This window comes from Giraffa tippelskirchi, chromosome 4, assembly GCF_054371585.1.
Source record: "Giraffa tippelskirchi isolate mGirTip1 chromosome 4, T2T-mGirTip1v1.2.pri, whole genome shotgun sequence".
In the NCBI taxonomy this organism is placed as follows: domain Eukaryota; kingdom Metazoa; phylum Chordata; class Mammalia; order Artiodactyla; family Giraffidae; genus Giraffa; species Giraffa tippelskirchi.
In genome coordinates, this window is record NC_137278.1 from 8,334,448 (window position 1) to 8,355,910 (window position 21,463).

A 21,463-nucleotide genomic window follows, 5' to 3' on the forward strand; every position below is an offset into this window, starting at 1 on the left:
TCTTCCACTTTGGTAATGATAGGGAAAATGAGATTGCCCTCTGCGAGTTCATTTTGTTTGTTCGGATGTTCAGGTCTCGGTGCCTCTCCTGGGTAACTGGGACGCCCCCTGCCCCAATCACTCAGCGGCAGGCCAGAGTCAGAGAAGGCTCCCAGCCAAGCACCCAGGCTTATGGGAGATAGATGTGCAGACAGACAGCCAGGACCCAGGTGACTGGAGCTTTCTCAGGGAGCACATGGCTGCTACCAGTTTAGGCAGGGCTTCTTGGAGATTGCAAGAACACTAAGGACGGCCAGAGCTCACGGAGTGAAGGAGATCGTGGGGCTGAGCAGAGGACACAGTGAATGCAGAGAGTGAGTGCACAGGCGGGGAGATGGGCCTTGTTTGGGGTCAGCATCACGTGGCTTGCTGTAGCAGGAGCTTACATTTCCCCTCGGGGCAGAGCTGGGGAGATTGACAAGGCCCCATTGCCACAGCAAGCGGCCTGGTCTTTATCCTGTGAACAGTGACAGTCATTGGAGGATTTTTAGGGGCATGACAAGATGCTGCTGTAACCTGTCATCCTAAATTCATGACAACAGAATCTCCTTGTCACCTTCTGCCTCTACCAGAGAACTCAGTCCAGCTTTTAACTCAAGGAGCCAGGCTGCAGGCTCCAGGACTGCTGAGCCTGTTTGTTTGAGGGGGTGATGGAAAGAGCTGGGGTTTGTGAGATGGGGGCCCCAGTTCTGCATCAATCACTGGCCAGCATCTCATATCGCACTTGTCAGGCAGTGGGGCTCCTTCTCTCCAGGCTCCAAGAGACACACATTTCTTGGGCTCAGGGACTCACCAAAGAATCATGGAGTAGTCGAATCTGGCCCAGGGCCTGACATGCACCAGTGACTGTGTATACAAATGAATGAATGAATGAATGTATCGCTATGTGACCTGGAAGGTTAAGAACATGGGCTCTGAAGCCAGATTGTCTTTGAATTGAACCTCACCCCTCATAAGGGTGTGACCTTGGGCCACCTCTCCAAGCCTTGGTTTTCCATGGGAAACATGGGGATAATGACCATAACTACCTCACAAGGGGGCTGTGAGAATCTAGGAGGGCAATGCAGGCAACATACTGAGCATGGTTCTACCCAAAGCTGCTACTTAACTTACAGTAGCTGTGCCTGTCGTTACAGCATCTCCTCTGTGGGGTCCATGTCTCTCATGTCAATACTCTCATTTGGCCCGACACGCTACAACGTACAGAGCATCTTCACATCAGTCAACTAATTGGATCCCCACAGGCTACTGCTACCAGGTGGCTGAAGCAGGGACTATGAATGCACTTGCAGAGGGGCAGCTGAGGTCTAGCCTCCTGGAGCTGGATGCTCGTGGCTCTCTTATCCCAAAAGAGCCCACAATCCCATCGGACCTACTGCAGTAACACGGAAATAACTGTGGTTTCCCTGGGGGGTACCTTCCTTGCCAGGCAGCCGCCAAGAAGGGGATCTCCAGTCCAACAGTTCCCCACAACCAGTCCTCGCCAGGTGCCTGCTCTGTGCCCAGCCTGTGTCGGGCACTGATGGTGCAGAGACAAAGCAGCTCTGGTCACGGCCCTGGAGCCACTCGCAGGAGAGGCAGAGGTGGGCCTCGGCAAGCCCTGGTACCGAGTGATGGATTCGACAGTGGAAGGAAGGGGATGCCAGGGGCTGTGGGCCCCAGGAGGATGATCACTGAATGTGGAAGGAAGGGGCAGTAGGGAAATGACTCCCAGCATCGAGCCAGACAGAGGGGCGTCAAGGGCATTCCAGGCAAAGGGCACTGCCTGAGCAAAGGCCTAGAGGCAAGAAACACGAGCTGGCAGCGGTGGCGTGGGTGGCGGCTGTCTCAGCAGCCAGCCCAATCCCTCCCAACCTGTGGCTGCCTTCTGCAAACCCTGGCACAGAGAAACAGTTTCCCGTCCATCCCCGCGTGGCCTCTGAATCCTCAGATTTCCTGTGGGTGGGCGGCACATGAGCTGTGGCAGCCAAGAGCCTCGGGAAAGAGAGTTCCAGGGTGTGTGTGTGAGGTGTGTGTGTGTGTGTTCGAGACATTTGCAGACAGATGAGGGGGCCGCTGGGCAAGGGCTCTATCTCGCTGGGTCCCCGAAGGGCAGGCCGGAGCCTGAATTCCGGGAGGGGGCCCGGGGTCACATCCTGACCCGTGGAGACAGGAAACCGGCCTGGTGTCTCAGCGGTTCCCGTCAGGCCGACTGCACTGATCTGCTATCCTCCTAACAAACCCCAGGCAGCCAGGGCAGAGCCGAGACAGCCGCTGATTCACCCCGCTTCTGGGCAAACTCAGGGAGCTGACGCCACCTCACCACCCCCAAGCAGACGGAACTCACAGGACTCTGGTGCTGACTGCCTCCTGCCAGAGGGGCAGACAAGGTTGCTCAGGCAGGGGGAGGACAGGGGCCCCAGGCTCCTCTAAGCCATCCTGTGAAGGGCTGTGGAAGGTAGTGCAGCCCTCCGATGTAGGGAAGGAGGCCCCTGCCTGGGACCTACAATGTATAGCCCCTCTCTGGCCCTTTTCCAGTTGCACCCCTCTGCCATCCCTCCCCAGTCCCTGCCCTGGGTACCCAGGACTCCAGAACTCCCTGCCCAAATGCACTGAGCCTCCTCCCAGGGTTGGATGGGGCTCCTTCTTGTCCTTTCTTCTAGAGGGGACACTGCATGGCTAGGGTTAGCTCCCCCAGATCTGAGGGCTACACGAGGTGACTAAGAGTGGGCATCGATGGTGCAGAGAGAAAGCAGGACTGACCTTTGCCCTGGAGCCACTCCTGGAGGAGGCAGAGGTGGGTGTCAGCAGTCCTGGTACTGAGTGATGGACTCAGCGATGGCAGGGATGTTATAGGGGGCTGCGGGGTGAGCATGGCAGAGCTTGAGCATCCAGGCTGGTTGTCCACATGTGTCCATGTGAAGAGAAAAGGGGTGGGTTGGAGCCAGGGGTTGTCATATGTGTTCTTGTCCCAGGCCTTGCAGATATTAGGGACAGGCTTGGTGGGAAGGGCATGGACTCGGGGCCAGACAGACTGGGCAGGGACTGCGTCTGCATCTCAGTGCTATATCCCCAGTGTTCAACTCAGGGTCAGTCCCGGAATTGGAAGGATGAGTAGATAGATGGATAGATGGATGGATGGGTGGATGGGTAGATGGATAGATGGGTGGATGGATGGATGGGTGGGTGGATGGATGGGTGGGTGGATGGGTGGATGGGTGGGTGGATGGATGGGTGGATGGATGGGTGGATGGATGGATGGGTGGATGGATGGGTGGATGGATGGGTGGATGGATGGGTGGATGGGTGGATGGATGGATGGGTGGATGGATGGATGGGTGGATGGAAGGATGGGTGGATGGATGGATGGGTGGATGGATGGATGGATGGGTGGATGGATGGGTGGATGGATGGGTGGATGGGTGGATGGATGGATGGATGGATGGGTGGATGGATGGGTGGATGGATGGGTGGATGGGTGGATGGGTGGATTGGTGGGTCAATATTGGAAGAAAGGGGAAATGTAACTGTGTATAAGCATTTGCTGATTGGCCATCTCCATGAGGTTAGCAGTGTTACTGGTTGTTTGGGGGTGTTAGTCTTGTTCTCTGTCAAGCTCCTGGAGGACAGAGTTGTGCCTTGTTTCCTGTCTCCCATTAAGAGCACAGCAGCCCCGGGCCGGGCCCAGTGCTATTCTCCCAGACGGGGAGAGTAGAGAAACTGCAGAAGTAGAGATGACATGGGCTGATCAGGAACCCTCAGCTGGGGAGAGTGGCATGCCTCTCCTGGGGGTTCTGGAAGCCCACTCTGTAGCCACCTGGCTGGAGACTGACTCCCAGATACCAAACACTGGGAGCCCCAAGGAGGCAGACGGAATCAAAGAGCTGTATAATAGCCTACACAGATGGGGAGACTGAGGCCCAGAGAAGGGCTGTTGTAGGGAGGCCTGACTGGTCCCAATTCCAGCCAACAGCTGCCCAGCCCTCACGCCCACCTCCTGAGCCCCTAAATTGTGGCCCTCCTCTGGATGAGCGAGCAGGGAGGGAATGGGAGGTCAAGAAAGCCAATCCACTGCCATGTGTTTGGCTGGACATTGGACCACCCGCTTTGCAGGCAGAATCTCACTGAATCCTCACAAATCTATAAAGTAGATATATCATTCAGCCCATTTTCCAGATCAGGAAGCTGAGGCCCAGAGACAGGAAGTAACTGCCCAGGGTCACAGGCTAATGACTGAGCCCAGGTTTGACTTCAGGTCTGTCTGGCTTTGATGCCCTTCGCCTGCTACATTGCCTGTAAGTCTGACTCCACTGGGGTGAGCAAAGGAACGGCTGGCTCCAATCTGGCCGGCTCCAGTCTGGCCCTAGGAGGGTGGGGGCTGCAGGCAGGCCCGAGGTTCCACTCCTAGAAGAATTGCTGGAAGCAACTTTCTATAAGTGGCTACTAGCACTCAGGGCCTCCCCACTGAAATCCCCCTTCCCGCCACTGACTGCTGGGCCAACAATGGCAACTGTGGGCCAGAGGCACAAAAATAGAAACGTGGTCTCCCGCCCACTGGCTCAGGGAAGGGGCCGGGCAGGCCCTGGCTGGCCCAGGTTACAGAGCTGGGGGCAAGGGCATGACTGGCCTGCCCACCTCGGCTGGGCTCCCAGGATTCCCAGGATGCCATGGGGAAGACTGGGAGCTTGGGATGGGGGGCAAGGCAGGCCCCTTTCTTTACCTTTGGGCTCTGGGCTGGGAGGAAAGAGGGAAGTCTCCGTGTGAGTGACTGTGTTGATGAGTCAGGGCCACGGGATGGAAGTGTTTGCTATGGAAACCCTGGCTGGGTTTTTCTGGTAACCAGCTGGCCTTTGAGCTCACGCCGGGAGCTCTGAGACCCCTGGAAGCCCAGCTCTCCAGCCTTCCTGAGTTTCGACAGGGCTCACTTGCTGCATGGCCCTAGCCCCTGCCTGCCTCTCTTTGGGCCTCAGCCCACACCCATCTTCCCTCCCTACCCCTAACTCTACAGGGAGGGACTTGGTGACAAGGGAGTGGAGGGATTGGTATGTGAGCCCTGGGAGCAGAGCTGAGTGCCGTGACACATGTCACAAAGTTCCAGTCTCCTAACCCCCTCACCCTCAGCATGACCCGACGCTGACGTCTACTTCTCTTCTTTAACTTCCTTTATCCAGAGCCTTACTTGGTTTCGGTTTCCACTCTGTCCTATCCCTGTTTTGCAGATGGGGAAACTGAGGCACAAACAGGGACAGTTACCGTGGGGCGGCAGCAGGCATGGATGGTCACAGGGCTCTTTCCTCCCACCTCGGGGGTTGTGCTCTTAGCCTGTGGGCATCCACCGAAGGGCAGAGGAGGGATTATTCTCCTTGTCCGCAGCAGCCATGGCACCTCCTAACCATAGGATGCATCTATTCACCATGAATAGGCCATGAGGTTCCCTCCTCTGGGGGAGGACAGACAGATGGGGCTGGACAGTGATGAACTGTGGGGCAGTCTGGGGAGTGACAGGGTTGAGAGGGAGTACACAGTCCAGGCAAGCTGCCCAGGGGTCCAGGCACCCACTCTGGCACCACACTGACGGGTACTGGGCGTCTGACTTCACCACTTTGGCAGGGGCCCTCCCTGTGCCCAGCTGCTATATCTGTGAAATGGGAGAATACCTAACCCTGCTTCAATGAGAGCATGTGCAACACACTGGCATTAGACTGAACCCTGTGAAAGTCCTGATATTTGATTGCCGTATTTTAATAGCTTTATTGTGAAAACGTTTGCCTACTTAAAGTGTACGGTTGAGGGGTTTTGATCATATACACAGAGTTGTGCAGTCATATTTGATGGTTCAAACTAATAATACATAGGCAATATGTAATGAAGCTGGGGTGGGTCCATTCTCGAAGATTCAGACAGGGCAGCAGTGCCTGGGCCTTTCCTGACAACACCAAGGTGGGTCTCCCTTCACTTCAGTTAATTTCAAGAACTGATCACAATCCTGGAACAAAATGTTAGTTTTGACATTTGGAGTGGTATTTTCTATTTTGCCAAAATATGATATTAAATCCAATATTTAATCCATAAAGTGTTTAGAATGTACACTATTTTTTAAAACTGATGACACAAGATATTTCAAAACCCCAAAGTTATAAACCCATTAGAAAACAGAAATTAATCAAAAAAGTGAACTTACACAAACATAAATTCAAGATATCACTCTACTATAAACTAGCATAAAAGTGATCATTCAAAAATAAGCAACCTAAATAGCTCACTAAAATTAAAAAATATTTATGAAACATTGAAAATGAAATATTATTTGCTTTTATTTTGTTTCAAAGAGCAAACTTACAAAAAGTGATCACAGTGTCATTATTAGGTAGTGGAAATATTTCTGGGCAGATTTTTCCAGCTGAAACACTCTGGCTGTCCGACATCAGTTGGGGAAATGGCCAGGAGATAATTAAAAGTTAAATCTAAAAACTTTCCACTGATGTCTTCATCTTGAAATATCTGTCTCCTTTTTGATAAGTTTGAGGAGATTTGGGGGGAAGGGGTCAGCTTTTTGTCTCTTTGGAGAGATTTCCAGCTTTTGTGAACAGCTGGAGTTTGTATTTCAATCAAACGTTTCCATCTGCCTTTGTCCTTATAAGTCCAAGGCAGGGATTCTGAGGCTTGGACCTGTCTCAGTTTCAGGAGTTACCTGTTCATGCTCCATTGGTTCATAGAGTCTTTGAGCACAGCGGGGGTTCTTCTTTCTTTCTTTCTGGCTGTGCTGGGTCTTCACTGTGGCATGCAGGCTTCTGGTTGCGGTGCATGGACTTATCTAGTTATGGCTCGTGGGCTTAGTTGCCCTAAAGCATGTGGGATCTTAGTTTCCCCAACTAGGGATCGAACCCATGTCCCCTGCATTGGAAGGTGGATTCTTAACCACTGGACCACCAGGGAAGGCCCAAAGAAGTCTATTCTTTCAATAGAAGCTTTGCCTGTGGATAGCTGTGTTCTTTTTCTTTCTGGGAATAAAGAAGTATAGAAAAACGTGATGGGGCAGGATAGTAGTTGAGAGTAGAGGCCTGCCTAGGTCTAGATCTTAGTTCCATACTTATGTGCTGGGTGGTCATGGACAAATGACTTCACCTCTCTGTGCCCTGTTTCTTCATCTGTAAGTGAGAATAACAATGGTACCTACCTCTTAGGGTTGTCGTGAGATTAAATGAGTCAATGTGTAAAGCACTTAGAATGGTCCAAGCACTTAGGAAGCACTATATAAATGTTAGATATTAGTTGTTATTGTTGTTGTTATGAAAGCATTCTAAATACATATACCATGATCAATTAAATTTTTTAATGCAGTCAGTACCTCTCGAGACAGAATGATTTCAACTTCGCATTTCTTATAAAATATCAAAGTAATGGTATTACCCGACAAAACATGAGTATTTAGTACTTTAAAATAGTAAGGCAAATAGGAATACTGCAACTGGGGAGCAGAGGTTGATGCCTCAACACTGCTGCATTGGGACAGAGAAAGGGCACACAGTACGCTCTAAGTCACACAGGCTGGTTCACAGCAGGTGTTTAATGGAAATAATAAACCTCAACTGACTACCAAATAAAGTTCAGGCTCATTGCATTTATTTATTTTAAAATATTTATTTATTTGGCTGCACCAGGTCTTAGTTGTACCATGTGAACTCTTAGTTTCGGCATGTGGGATATAGTGCCCTGACCAGGGATTGAACCTAGGCTTCCTGCATTGGAGGCATGGAGTCTTAGCCACTGGACCACCAGGGAAGTCCCAGGCATTTTATTTTAAATATAGCAGTGTGTACATGTCAATTTCAAACTCCCAATCTATCCCTTCTTCTGATCGTTAACAAAAAAATATCTCCTTGGATTTGCTGAGACTCATCTTTCATTTGTTTAGCAATATTTTCTGAGTACCTGCCTGAGGGCCAGGCACTGTGCCGGGCTCTGGAAGACAGGAGTGGACAAGCTGGGCAGGGAGAATGAAATGGAAGCTGACAGTAAATGAGTCAACGCTGCTGATCTGGGTGGCACACAGCCTGTGCCGTCTAACTGATCCGTGTATGTGTCTTTCCCCTGGCTCCCATCCCAGGACGTGTCAGAGCTGCAGCTGACTCTCCAGACAGCCAAGCAAGGTGGCATCTGGCCCCGAGAGGTGCTGCTGATCCTCAGCGTGAACAAATCCATCTTCCTGAAGTTGCAGGCACCAGGAATCCCACTCCAGCTGGCCTACGTGAGTGTGTTACCTCCAACCGCAGCCTCAGGCACGGGGTTTGGGAGGCCACTGCCGTCCACCTCTGTGGGCCAGGGTCCCCTGCTTCTCTTTTTCATTCTGACATTACTCACCAGGGCCCTTCCTGGTGAACCCCATGAGGCCCTGTCAGAGAGAATACAAAGGGCAACAGAACTTGGGGAAACGAGCCCAAACCCGGAGGTGGGAATCAAACCCGGGAGGTGATGTGTGTGTGTGCATACGTGCTCAGTGGCTTAGTTGTGTCCAACTCTTTGCGACCCCCATGAACTATAGCCAGCCAGGCTCCTTTGTCCATGGAATTTTCCAGGCAAGAATACTGTAGTGGGTGGCCATTTCCTCCTCCAGTAGACCTTCCTGACTCAGGGATCAAACCTGCGTCTCCTGCACCGGCAGGCAGATTCCTTACCACTGAGCCACCTGGGAAGCTCTCAGGTTGATGCGCAAATTGGCCAACTCCAACCCTCTCTCATAGCCTCAGTTTTCCCATCTGTCCAGTGGGAGAACTGGACTCACTGATAGTCCTCCATAAAATAATCTTGTAACTGTCTTTGAAAAAGTTCATAAGACGTAAATGTGAAAATATTCAAGTACAGACAAAAAAAAGGCCAGAAAGAAACCTAACAATATGTTAACAGTAGTTCTGGCTGGAGAGAGGGATGAGGAGCAGAGATCTGCTTTGTTCTTTTCACTGTATTGAATTTGCAAGATTTCCTATAATTTCCATGGCTTAAATTGGAGAAAAATTATTTTAAAAAATTCAAATTTTTTTATTTTTTAACTTTACAAGATTGTATTTGTTTTGCCATACACTGACATGAATCCACCATGGGTGTACATGTGTTCCCCTTCCAGAACCCCCCTCCCCATCCCATCCCTCCTGGTCATCCCGGTGCACCCTGTATCATGCATCAAAAATTTAAATGTCAGACACATCCACCAGAGAGAGAGAAGGTCCACTGGCTGGGACCACAGCCGGGGGGCTCAGGGCTGGAGGAGGTGGGGTGGGCCGGCGCACTGCCTTGTTCACGTTTAAGTCCCTGGGAGGTGGCCCCCCCAGATGCAAGCAGCTGTTGTTTACAGCCAGAAAAAGCAGAGGGGAGAGACCAGGAACTCGGGGGAGAGCAAAGAAAACAAGTGGGAGCGAGACACAGAAAGAAATATGGAAATGGAAAGAGGGCCGGCCTGTTGTGGGAGGAATGGACGGACTCTGAGAGACTCAAGAGTTCGAGGAGGGGGAGAGGAGGAGGGGACCTGAAGACAGGCCCCGGCCCCGGGCTGCCTGGGACGCGGGCCTAGACAGCGAGAGAAGCTGAGGGGGTGCGCGACTGGCGGCAGGAAGCGCAGAGTCAGGCAGAGCGGGCGGGCATGGAAGCCCCTCCACCCCACGGGAGGGACGGGGAAGGCCGAACGCAGCCAACCGGGAGGACGGAACGGGACCGACCCCGCGGCTCCCAGTGCGGGCAAGCCAGGCCCGGCCACGGCTCCTCTCCCCCACCTCCCGTTTTTCCCCCTTCCCATTCCCGGACCCTCTGGCGGCCCAGCCCCGGGCTTTAGGCCCGGCGGGGCTCTGGCTGACGCAGGGCACATAAAAAGCGCCCGCCCGCCGGGCCGGAAGGTCGCAGCGGCCGCCGGCTCCGGCCTCGGCCACGCCTTCCTCCCCGGGGCTAAGAATACACAGGCCCGGGAGAGGGGGCGGATGGACCGCCGGAGCCGCGCGCGACCTCGGCCCGCAGCTTCCGGAGGCGGCCCCCAGCAGCCGGAGCCAGAGACCAAGAGTCTCACCGGGGGTGGGGCGCAGGACTCTACCAGACCCGGCGCCAAGAGCTTGACAAATGCCCTTTAATCCCTATTACATTCCCATTTTACAGAGCTGACCCTGAGGGTCAGATGGCAAAAGTCCTCCTCCTCCCCACCCAACCCAACTCTCTAGCTCTAAAAGACTGCCCCAGCCCTTCCATGGGGTGGGGGTGGGCCCTGGGGTCCTCACCCACGTCCTCATCACTTTGCTGCTGCTGCTGCTAAGTCGCTTCAGTCGTGTCCGACTCTGTGCGACCCCATAGACGGCAGCCCACCAGGCTCCACCGTCCCTGGGATTCTCCAGGCAAGAATACTGGAGTGGGTTGCCATTTCCTTCTCCAGTGCATGAAAGGGAAAATTTTGGCCCCTTGTTAAAAGTCCTGCTCCATTCCAAGTGGACCATTCTATGATGTCTTGCCTATTTCCATTGTCAGGCAGTCCCCCTTAGTATCTAGCCTGAAGCTCTCATGCTGCTGCTGCTTCAGCGTAATGCCTCTGGTTTTGGAGATGGATGGAAGAGAACTCTTGAATCCATGGCCCCAGCAGCTTCCTATGAATCCTTTGACTTCTACCCCAGGAAGTCTTTCCTATTTCCTTCCCTAGCCCACCAGAGTCTCTGCTGAGGCGTGGGCAGTGGAGGCAGTGAGGTGCTGCAGCCACCCAGATTCTCATCTCTGTTCATTCAAGGGACCTGTTTCTTGCTCCTTTTGTTTCTTATAGAATAATATCCTCTGTCTTCTGTTGTTTCAAATGACTTGAGGCATGACTGGTTTCTGGATGGTAAGATCTCCCAGGGCAGGGACCAGTCATTTGTCTTTCATTCACTCATTTATTCATCCATGTCTTCTATCTTCCCTTCTCCATTTCCATGTGCGGGGAGCACCTGCTGTGTGCCAGGTATCAGGATGAAGCTGCCATGTCAGGATCTTCATTGCTGTTCTCAAGACCCAGCACACAGTCAGACAAATATTTCTTAGTGTCTACTGTGTGTCAAGCCCCAGCCACTGTCCCTCACAAGAGTGTGGGGGAAACCGACATGAGCCTCACGATAAGTGTGGACTGAATGAGGATGCTTAGGGAGGGGTGGGAGGGTGATGTTTGAACAGGTGGATGAACATGGATGTGTGTCTACCCAGCCCCCTAGGTGTGGAAAGTAGACGGGGCAGATCTGGCTTTGAGGGGCCCTAGTTAGGGGCCTGTGGGCTGACTTCGGCTCCACCTGTCTCAGCCTCCTCAGCCCTGGCCTTCTCTGCTCAGCCAACTAGCTGCCTCCCCCAGTTATCTCCTGACCTCTGGCATGGGACAGAAGGCATTCAGGGACAGAAGGCATTCAGGCCCAGGGACAGCATCCTGAGCTGCCACATGTCTCCCCAGGACCCCAAACTGGTCTTTCACGAGGCCCTACATGCCAACACCACACAGCTGCCATCCTTCACCACCAAGGACCAGCTCCTCAACTGGGCGAATACAAAGGGTCCCATCACTTCTGCTGCTGAGCTGAACAACCCGAAAAGCATCCTCCTTCGTCTGGACCAAGGTCTGCCTCCCCAACAGCCTCTCTGGGTTCAGGACTCTGCTCTGGAGGAATATGAATTCCTCTGTCTCATTCCTCAGATGTGGACACTAAGGCACTGAGACGGGATGTAATTTTTCCAGGGTCACTTAGGACAGTGGATACCCTTTCATCAAATGTTAGACTGAGCCCTGTGAAACTGCTGCTATTTGTCAGTCTCTTGACCTACAAAAACAGCACTTTCATATTATTTATTGTGTCCCTAGTATGTGCCAAACCCCATGCCAGGCATCTGGGGACCCTGTGGAGACAAACCCAGATCCTGCCCTCCTGGAGCCGGCACTGTGGTAGGAAGATGATAATAGACAGGTATACAAATTCTATAATTTCAGGTCATGATAAATACTATAAGAAAGATAAAGGGGGGATGATGTACAGGCAGTTGCTGGGTTGCATCCCTAACATACGCCATGGTTTTATACCTTAAATAAAATGTGTGTTGACAGATGAGGAAACAAAAGCCAGGGACTTGCCCTGGGTCACTCTGCTGTAGGTGAATTTGAACCCAGGTCCTCCCAAGCTCCCACTCTTTGCTGCTCCATCCTGCCTGCGTGCGTGCTAAGTCGCTTCTATTGTGTCTGACTCTTTCTGACCCCATGGACTGTACCCCACCAGGCTCCTCTGTCCATGGGATTCTCCAGGCAAGAATACTAGAGTGGATTGCCATTTCCTTCTCCAGGGGGATCTTCCCAACCCAGGGATCGAACCCCTGTCTCTTGGGTCTCCGGCATCGGCTGAAGAGTTCTTTTTTTTACCACTAGCGCCACCTGGAAGCCATCCTGCCTGCCCCACAATTACTGTGGGAGAGGGTGGGCCTGTGTATTAGATGCTAGGCTGCTCCCAGAGGAGACAGAGGTGCGCTTATCTCCGCAGCCTCGAGCGCACCGTTCTCCTGCAGTCTGGAACCCCAGAAGGACATGGGCCACACGCTCGAATGGAGCCCGAAAGCCTACGCCCCGGTCCGGGGCTGCCGCTTGGAAGGTGTGGCTGGCCACAAGGAGGCGCACATCCTGAGGATCCTGCCGGGCCCAGAGGCCTGGTAAGGGTGCCAGCCCCGCCAGCCCCAGCCCCCTATAAAGCCCTGCTTCTGTGCAAGCCTTAGCCCCACCCCGGCCTGGTTAGAGAACTGTCACCCACTCCTATATCTGGGCCCCGCCCATTTCCACGCCCACCCTACAGACCCAAGACCAACCAGGTTAGGAGCTCAGCTGCTGCTCACCCGACCCCAGGTCTTGTTCTGGCCCCGCAATTCCTGGTCAAGCTCCCCCGCCCCACCCCACACCCCGCACAACCGCCCTTGCTGATGCGGGGGGGTCCGTCTCCCCGCTCCCCAGGCCCCGGACAGTGACCGTGAAGTTGGAGCTGAGCTGTGCTTGGAGAGATACTGAAGCCGCCGTGCTCATCCTTCAGGGTCCACCCTACGTGTCCTGGTTAATCGACGCCAACCACAACATGCAGATCTGGGTGAGTCTTGCTTTGAGACCCACACAGCCCCGTTCAGGTCTTCCCAAGGCTCCTCAAAGAAAAAACCCAAACTTCCTGCACCATCACCCCTGCCCTGAGCCTTTATATACGATTATCCTTCTGCCCTCTGTGCTCTACCTATTCTTCCTTCAGACCTTCACCTAGATGGCACCTCCTCCAGGAAGCCTTCCATGATCCCTTAGAGAGGCCCCCTAACCCAGCCCACTGCATCAGGGAAGTTTCCTGGAGAGGTGAACTCCAAGCTTAGTTGAAAGACAGACAGGAACCAGTAGATGAGGGGAGGTGGTCCAGGCAGGGGAAACAGCAGGAGCAAAAGAGAGCCTGACTGAGGCCTGGCAGACCCTGGCCAGCCTGCAGGCACACCTTGCCAGGCTGTGTGGCCCCTGACTGTGTCCGTAGCTCCCTGCTCTGCCTCTCTCCCTGTCATTAGACCACTGGTGAATACTCCTTGAAGATCTTTCCAGATAGGATCAACCCTGGCTTCCAACTTCCAAACACAACCCAAGGCCTGCTGGGGGAGGCCCGGAGGCTCAACGCCAGTGTAGTAGCATCCTTCGTGGAGCTCCCTCTGGCCAGTGATGTCTCTCTGAAGACCCACAGCTGTGGTGAGCACCTGGCTCCCTTCCCTTGCCACCCCCACCCCCCCACAACTCCCTTCCTTGGCCCTCTCCTGGGATCTGTTGCTATGTCCAGCTGCCATGTGAACTGGGAAAGTTACAGCAGCTGGTGGGAGCCCCATATTCCTCATGTGCATCTCAGGAATGCTGAGCACCTCAGAGCACAGTGAGCCCCACAGTGACTGTCTGTGGGGGCCGCCTCTGCTACCCTGCAGGCAGTGGGCTGCAGCCCTCACCCACACCAGTGGAGATCACCACTCCCAATAAGGGCTGCAACCAGGAGCTACTTCTGACCCTGATCCAGCCCAAGTGCTCCAGCGATGGCATGACTCTGGTGCTCAAGAAAGACCTCATCTCGGTAAGGGAGCTCCTGGCCTCCAGTCCAGCTAACACGGGTAACTGGTCCTTCCTCTGTCCTAATCCAGGCAGGAGGACCAATCACATTCCTCTCCAAGCCTTAGTTTTTCCACCTGTAGATGGGCTTGATAATAGTCCCTACCAGGTGGTAAGGATTACAGGAGGTCTGACGACCTCGTCTGGTGTGGAGCAATGTGTTAGGTGCTCAGTCGTGTCTGACTCTTTGTGATCCCATGGACTGTAACCCGCCAGCCTCCTCTGTCCATGGAATTCTCCAGGCAAGAATACTGGAGTGGGTAGCCATTCCCTTCTCCAGGAGATCTTCCCAACCCAGAGACTGAGCCCACATCTCCTGTGTCTCCTACATTGCAGGCGGATTCTTTACTGCTGAGCCACTAGGGAAGCCTTGTGTACTTAATACTGAAAGTGACAGTGTTAGTTGCTCAGTCATGTCCGACTCTTTACAACCCCATGGACTGTAGCCCTCCAGGCTCCTGTGTCCATGGAATTCTCCAGGCAAGAATACTGGAGTGGGTAGCCATTCTGTTCTCTAGGGGATCTTCCTGACCCAGGGGCCGAACCCAGGTCTCCTGCATTGCAAGCAGATTCTTCACCCTCTGAGCCACTAGGAAAGCCCAAGTTCATAAGTAACTTAAAAAACACATTTGATCCCGTCATATTGAGATGCCATAATTAGCTCCTCCTCCCTCATTAGACATTTGGGTGATTTCAATTCTGTAATATTATAAATATGCAGGAAATGTCATTGTGCATGAAATTCTTCTTTAAATAGAATTGTTTTCTTAAGATAGGTTTCCACATCAGTGAGATTGCTGGGTCAAAAATGAGGGAACATTCTGGAAATTTTGATACATGTTGCCAACTCGCTTTCCAAAAGATGATTCCAATTTTCACTGCTGATTAATGAGAACACTTTGACTCTCTCTCCAAATTATTGTTTTTTTGTCTAAAAAACTTTGCTGATGTGGGAGGTGGAAGCTTGTCTTCCATTCTTGTTTGAGTTTCTACTTCTTTGATTAGTAAGTAGTGAATGTGGATGGCTGGATGGCATCACCGACTCGATGGACACGAGTTTGGGTGAACTCCGGGAGTTGGTGATGGACAGGGAGGCCTGGCGTGCTGCAATTCATGGGGTTGCAAAGAGTCAGACACAACTGAGAAACTGAACTGAACTGAACCGAAACTGAGTAGGTGTGGACTTGATACTGTGTGACTGATAATAATCAAAGTCTCTGTAACTTTGTGGCTTGGTATTTTTCTTTTTTAAAAAAATTTTTTTCAGTTGGAGGATAATTGCTTTACACTGTTGTGTTGATTTCTGCTGTACACAACATGAATCAGCCATAAGTATACATATGTTCCCTCCCTCTTGAGTCTCCCTCCTTTGGTATTTTTCTTGATTATTTCTATAAGCTTTTTACGTGAAGAAAGACATTTGTGGCCCTTTGTCTATCATTCTTACTGAAATAATCTCTCCTGGTTTGTTATCGTTCTTTAAATTTTCACCAGAGTGTTTCTTAATTTTTGGGTTGTTTGAAAACATTGGGCCGTCCTAGCTGGCCATTTTCTCCTTTGTGACTTTTTTCTAGTCTTTCTGAGGCAGGAAATCTCTCTGCCAGAGTCTTGACGAGTCATGCATGTTCTCAGGGATTTTTAGAATGACATTTAACTCTATGTCTATGTGGAAGTGTTTTGAGGTGTGTGGTATCAGGGCCAAGGTGAAGCTCCATCTGTCTGCAGCCCGTCTCCCCCTTTTTACTTGTCTCTACCTGGCCCGGCAGATGTCTGGGAGGTGAAGGAGGTGGTGCAGGGATCAGCAATGGCTGGCATTATTGCCAGCCAGTCCCAAGGGGCCTGCATGCCATACACTGTCATCCATTGATCTTTGGAAAAAAACAAACCCACACAATTTCTCAGAATGCATATGTCTAGAACACGCTCATGATGTCACAGATATTATTGCTAGATACAGAAGCGTGTCAACTTCAGGAAAAGTAGTAACTCTTAAACGGTGTAGGATGATGAGACCTAACAAAAATGGGGATGCGAGCAGAGAGGTGGCTGTGATTCGAGACCCCTGGGGTGTGGTCAGTCCTTGGTGCTGGGGTGTGATGGACAGGCCCTGGGGAGCCCTGTGCCTCCTGACGGTGCGTCCCCCACACCCCCCGCAACCCTGGCCCAGACTCTGCTATGCACCATCACAAGCCTGACCTTCTGGGACTCCAGTTGCCAAGCTGAGGAAACAGAAGACGAGTTTGTCTTGAGCAGCGGCTACTCCAGCTGCGGCATGGAAGTGATGGAAAATGTGGTCAGTAACGAGGTAAGACCTGGGGTAGGAAAAAGGGACGGTGCCCACTCCCGGCACCTCCTGGATCTTCCAGGCAGAGAGGCTCTGGGGAGAGCGGGTGTGGTGCTCAGTAGGAAGACAAGCTTAGCCATTGGTTGACTCAGTCTCCCCATCCGAAAAAATGGGTGTGTTGGGTGGGATACCCTCTGGGCTCCTCTCGGGCTCTGACCAGCTCCTTGGCTCTCTTCCTGCAGGTGGTCATCAGACTCCTGTCAAGCTCATCACCGCAGCGGGTGAGATGGATAGTCAACGTGCTAACCCATGTGGTCCATGGGGGAGCAGGCCTCAGGAGACTCAGGCCCTGATCCTGGCAAGCCAATGTGCCTCCAGTGTGCCCCAGTCTCCCCTTCTGTGCAATGGGGGCAATACGGTTCAGGGTCATGTTCTCAGTCTCTCAAGTCAGAGGGTTCAAGCACGAATTGGCTGCGTGGCCTTGCGCAAATCACATAAGCTTTCAGGGCCCAAAGGTCCTGTTAATAGAAGTATAAGAAAGGAATCCCCTATGGGATGAGCTGTCACCAAGAGGAGACCTGGAAAGCACACAGGTCTTGTGCGGAGCAAGTTCTTTTTCTGGCTTTGCGGCTTGTGGGATATTAGTTCCCCAAGCAGGGAATGAGATCAGACACCGGGCCTTCAGCAGCGAAAGCAGAGAATCCTAACTGTTGGACCGCCAGGGAATTCCTGAGAGCAGGTTCTTGATAAATATCAGTTGTGGTGGGGAAGGTGAGGAGGAGGGTCAGGCAACAACTCTGGACTATGACTCCTGCTCCAACCCCTTAGCTTTCTCACTGGGTGCCTCCCAGACCCACCAAGCCTCCCTCCCATCCCCACAGAGAAAGGTGCAGTGCATCAACATGGACAGCCTCTCCCTCCAGCTGGGCCTCTACCTCAGCCCGCACTTCCTCCAAGCCTCCAACACCATCGAGCTGGGCCAGCAGGGCTTTGTGCAGGTACTGGACTTGGACTTGACCACTCAGGCCTGCCACCCCCTGGGATTTCTCAGAGCCTTTCTTTCTCCCCAGTGGAACTTGACTTCCCAGGGGGAGGTGGAGGCCAGCCTGATGCAGGATTGTAGGGGTGGGAGGGGAGAGCTGAGGCAGAGCTCAGACACTGGTTGGAATGTCACTTCCTCCTCCTCCTTTGCTCCAGGCAGGCCAGTAACTGTCCTTCCACCATCAAAGTTCCTCAGCAGGAACTCTAGAATGAGTCTAGCTTATTTCACAAGAACAGGTAAGGTGGAGAGTTACAAGTAACTAACCAGGCCTCGGCACCCTTACCTACCCATGCAGGTGAGCGTGTCCCCATCCATCCCTGAGCTCATGATCCAGCTGGAGAGCTGCCAACTGAATCTGGGGCCCGACATGGAAATCGTGGAACTCATCCAGGGCCAGGAAGCCAAGAGCAGCTGTGTGAACCTGCTGTCCCCGAGCCCTAGTGGTGACATACGCTTCAGCTTCCTCCTCCGCGGCTACCTGGTGCCCATGCCCACGACTGGCATCCTCAGCTGCTCTGTGACCATGCATCCCAGGATTCGGTCCCTGGTGAGTGAGGGCTGGGCCCAGCTCAGCTTCAAAGGTGGCTTCTGGGTCTGGAGTTTCCAGGAAGGGATATGATAGACCTGGAGGATGTGAGACCAGTGGGCAAAAGACATAGCCACAGGCAGACACGTGGCCTCTGGGTACCAAGGGCACTCTTTCTGCCACCTGACTGCCTTTGGATGGCTGTGCTATGTCTTGGGACATTGGTCAGATATGCAGCTACAACCACTATCCATCTGTCCATCCATCTATCCATCTATTATCTCACCCATCTGTCTGTCTTCCCACCGTCCCATTCAGTCATTTATCAGTTGATGCTTCTCACCATCCCACCCAGTCATCCATCCATTCTTCTGCAACTGCACCCAGTTATCATCCATCAATCCATCCACCCACCCATCTTATCCATATAGTATGATCACCAAGGTAATCTCAACAAACAGGAGACCTCAGGGAAGAGGATTAGTACAAAGGACACAAAACTCTGGTTTTCTGCACTTAGTGGTCACATTTCACCATCCAGTGTACACCAGTTCTTAGACACTGGGCCCTGGACACACACACACACAGTCATCCCCAAGCCCTTGCACACAAAAGGGTATGCAGGATGAGAAGCTTCTCTGGTTGTATGAAGCTGGGGAAGCCTCTGGGACCACTCCTGAGTGGCCTCTCCCTGGGCCACAGTGAGCCTGGGCTTCTGGGCATTCACAAGGATAATGGATGCAGTGCCCCCATAATCCTCATGGGAGTTGGGAGCCTTCCAGGAACTCACACCAGGAGCAGCCAAGAATTGTCTGGCTGCCACCCTTCCACAGCACAGATCTGCCAGCATTTGCCCAGAGGCCCCCCAGCCAGAAGGTGGTGCAGATGGGGCTCAGAGTCAAGGCCCCAGGGTGGGGTGTGGCAGGCCAGGGTCACAGAGACAGGGAGGAAGCCTAGAGCTGCCTCTCAAAGGCTGTGCCAAACCCCGGACTCTCTTCCTCCTCTAGGAAGTCCACAAGACTGTCTCCACGCGCCTGAACATCGTCAGTGCCAGCCTTCATGGTGAGTTCTAAGTCTCCCCGGGGTTCCAGGGGCTGAGGTCAGAGTGGGGTGTGATGGACGCTAAGAGGACCCCAGAGAGCAGGGTCCACAGCTATGTCTTCCACATGGAGAGCGTTTGCTTGTGTCCACCCCATGGGACCACATCTCAGGCCTTTGGCTCTTCTTGATCCCCAGGGTGGCTGGCTGACCTTGCTGGAGGATGGAGCCTCCTGGAATCAGGACTGGACAGGACTTGGGGGCTGGCCTCTCCTTCCCTAATATCCCTAGTGTGGAGGATGCCCCTCAGCCCAGCTCCCCCCAGCCTGTCTTAGTTCCTCCTGGGCCCAGGTGCCCCCTGGGCAGAAGAGTCCCTGACACTGAATGCAGGCGGGAGAAGCATAGGCCCTTTGGCCATCCCACCTGGGCCTGGATGGAGCCCCTGTGCCCAGCCTGCAATCAAGAGGGCAGGCTAATGACTCCACTGCGGGGACAGGAACTCAGAGGCCTATGGGCAGGCTGCCTGGCCCATAGTCAGACAGGCATCAGGAGTACAGAAAGAGTGAAGCTTGAGAAAACCCAAGAAGAGAGCTGAAGGGCCCTCAGGGGCGCTCTGGCTTCTACTTTGGTAGCAGGCTCAGAGAGGGGTAGGGACTGACCTAAGGTCACACAGCGGGACTCTGGACTCTCAGGCCCCACTCACACTTTGCGCAGATTATATCATCCAGCCTCCCTAAAAATGTATCTCTACCAGCCTAGGGAAGCAGAGGCATGGCCCCAAAGGCCTGGCTGGACCCTTTTGGGGGGATGCTCATAGCAACACAGCTTCATGCCACATGTGGGTGTGATGATCCCATTGGCTAGATGAGGAAACGGGTTCAGAGAAGTCAGGGTCAGCGGCTGAGCTGAGACTGGCACCTGCGCTCCTGGCTGGCACAACAGGGTGGGGAGTGGGGATGGGAGTTGCAGGGAGGAGATGGCAGTGCTGACTGCAGCCATCCTGTCCTTGGTTGTGCAGACAAAGGCCTTGTCCTGCCTGCCGTGCTGGGCATCACCTTTGGCGCCTTCCTCATCGGGGCCCTGCTCACCGCTGCGCTCTGGTACATCTACTCGCACACGCGTGAGTATCCCAGGCCCCCACAGTGAGTGCTCAGGTCCCCTCCATCACCACCTGGGGGAGCCCAGTGCAGTCTCTAGGGCAGTGGGGAGCCCTGGCCGGGGCCCTGACCTCCACCCCTGCCCCCAGGTCACCCCGGCAAGCGGGAGCCCGTGGTGGCGGTGGCTGCCCCGGCCTCCTCGGAGAGCAGTAGCACCAACCACAGCATCGGGAGCACCCAGAGCACCCCCTGCTCCACCAGCAGCATGGCGTAGTGCCCAGCCAGCCCTCGCCCAGCGGGAGAGACTGAGCAGCCACCAGCTGGGAACCACTGGCCGTGGACTTATCCCGGGACCCCAGCCCCTCCACTTGACCAAGGATGAACCCTGCCCTCTGCACCCATCCCTGCTGCCTCCCTCCCAGAGGCCTGCCGCCAGTGGGAGCACCAGCTCGGAACGCCTTGGGGTCCCCCCACCCCACCCCAACGAACCTTCAAACCCAGAGGGCCTGGGGTGCAGCTGCCTGGGACCGCAGAGTGAGAGTCCACTGCCCTGTATGTCCACATTGCTGTAGACACCCAAGAAAGTCCCTGTCATTGTAACCTGGATGCAGCACTCAGTGACCTGGGCCGGGCAGGAGTTGAGAACTCCAGGACTCAGTCCAGCCCACCCAGGCTGATGGCGCCTCCTCTGTGGAAACCAAGCCAGCACAGAGCCACCTGCACCGGCTTCCAGCGGTCTCCGCATCGGAACTAGCACGATTCTGGCAGGGAAACAGAAGCCGAGGGGCGCCCAGCCTGGGAGAGGAGTTGGGGAGCCTAGCTCCTCCCTGCAACTGTCACACAGAGACACTCCCCACGCCCACCCCCCAGGCAGTCTGTCCTGGGTCCTCCCCTATATACTCACCACCAATAAATCAGACCATGAAACCAGAGCTAGGCTGGGCTGGAAGGGGAGGGGCACCTACACCAGAGAGAGGGGTGACCGTTCTGGGTTCAAATTCTGGGTTCAAATACCACTTCTGGGCTGTGGGACTGTGGACAGGTCCCATGGCTTCTTTAAGCCAGCCACCGTTCTCTTATCTGTGAAATGGGTGTGAGAATTTGTGATCACAAGGTCCCTGTGCTTACCATGTGGTCAAGGGACATCAATTCATCCTTCTCATTTCACAGACAGGCTGCCTGAGGCTCAGAGGGAAGGGGAGAGGGACTTGTCCAGGCCACACAACCTGGGCTCTTACGCAGGCCAGTTCTTGGACCAGCCATAGTCCTCATCCCCCCATTGTCTGCTGAGGGAGCTAGAGGTCAAGAGTCAGTCAAATGTTTG

At 53.7% G+C, this 21,463-nt stretch overlaps 1 protein-coding gene across 4 annotated transcripts in view; it reads left to right on the top strand.

Annotated features, from left to right (window-relative positions):
* The window catches only part of ENG (endoglin), a 31,360-nt gene extending 10,291 nt beyond the window's left edge, over positions 1 to 21,069 (top strand). The window contains exons 3-15 of one of the 4 annotated variants that reach the window (XM_081587108.1): positions 8,126 to 8,332; positions 11,431 to 11,621; positions 12,531 to 12,696; positions 12,992 to 13,121; positions 13,573 to 13,747; positions 13,975 to 14,117; positions 16,320 to 16,457; positions 16,679 to 16,717; positions 17,318 to 17,434; positions 17,774 to 18,025; positions 19,012 to 19,066; positions 20,061 to 20,162; positions 20,289 to 21,069. In XM_081587108.1, coding sequence (XP_081443234.1) covers positions 11,447 to 11,621; positions 12,531 to 12,696; positions 12,992 to 13,121; positions 13,573 to 13,747; positions 13,975 to 14,117; positions 16,320 to 16,457; positions 16,679 to 16,717; positions 17,318 to 17,434; positions 17,774 to 18,025; positions 19,012 to 19,066; positions 20,061 to 20,162; positions 20,289 to 20,413 — 1,617 coding nt within the window. In that variant the 5' untranslated portion in view covers positions 8,126 to 8,332; positions 11,431 to 11,446 and the 3' untranslated portion in view covers positions 20,414 to 21,069. Of the gene's footprint in view, positions 1 to 8,125; positions 8,333 to 11,430; positions 11,622 to 12,530; positions 12,697 to 12,991; positions 13,122 to 13,572; positions 13,748 to 13,974; positions 14,118 to 16,319; positions 16,470 to 16,678; positions 16,718 to 17,287; positions 17,435 to 17,773; positions 18,036 to 19,011; positions 19,071 to 20,037; positions 20,163 to 20,288 lie in introns of all 4 variants that reach the window. The other 3 variants (XM_081587107.1, XM_081587106.1, XM_081587105.1) reach the window with 3 other exon arrangements.
* The last annotated feature ends 394 nt before the right edge of the window (positions 21,070 to 21,463 follow it).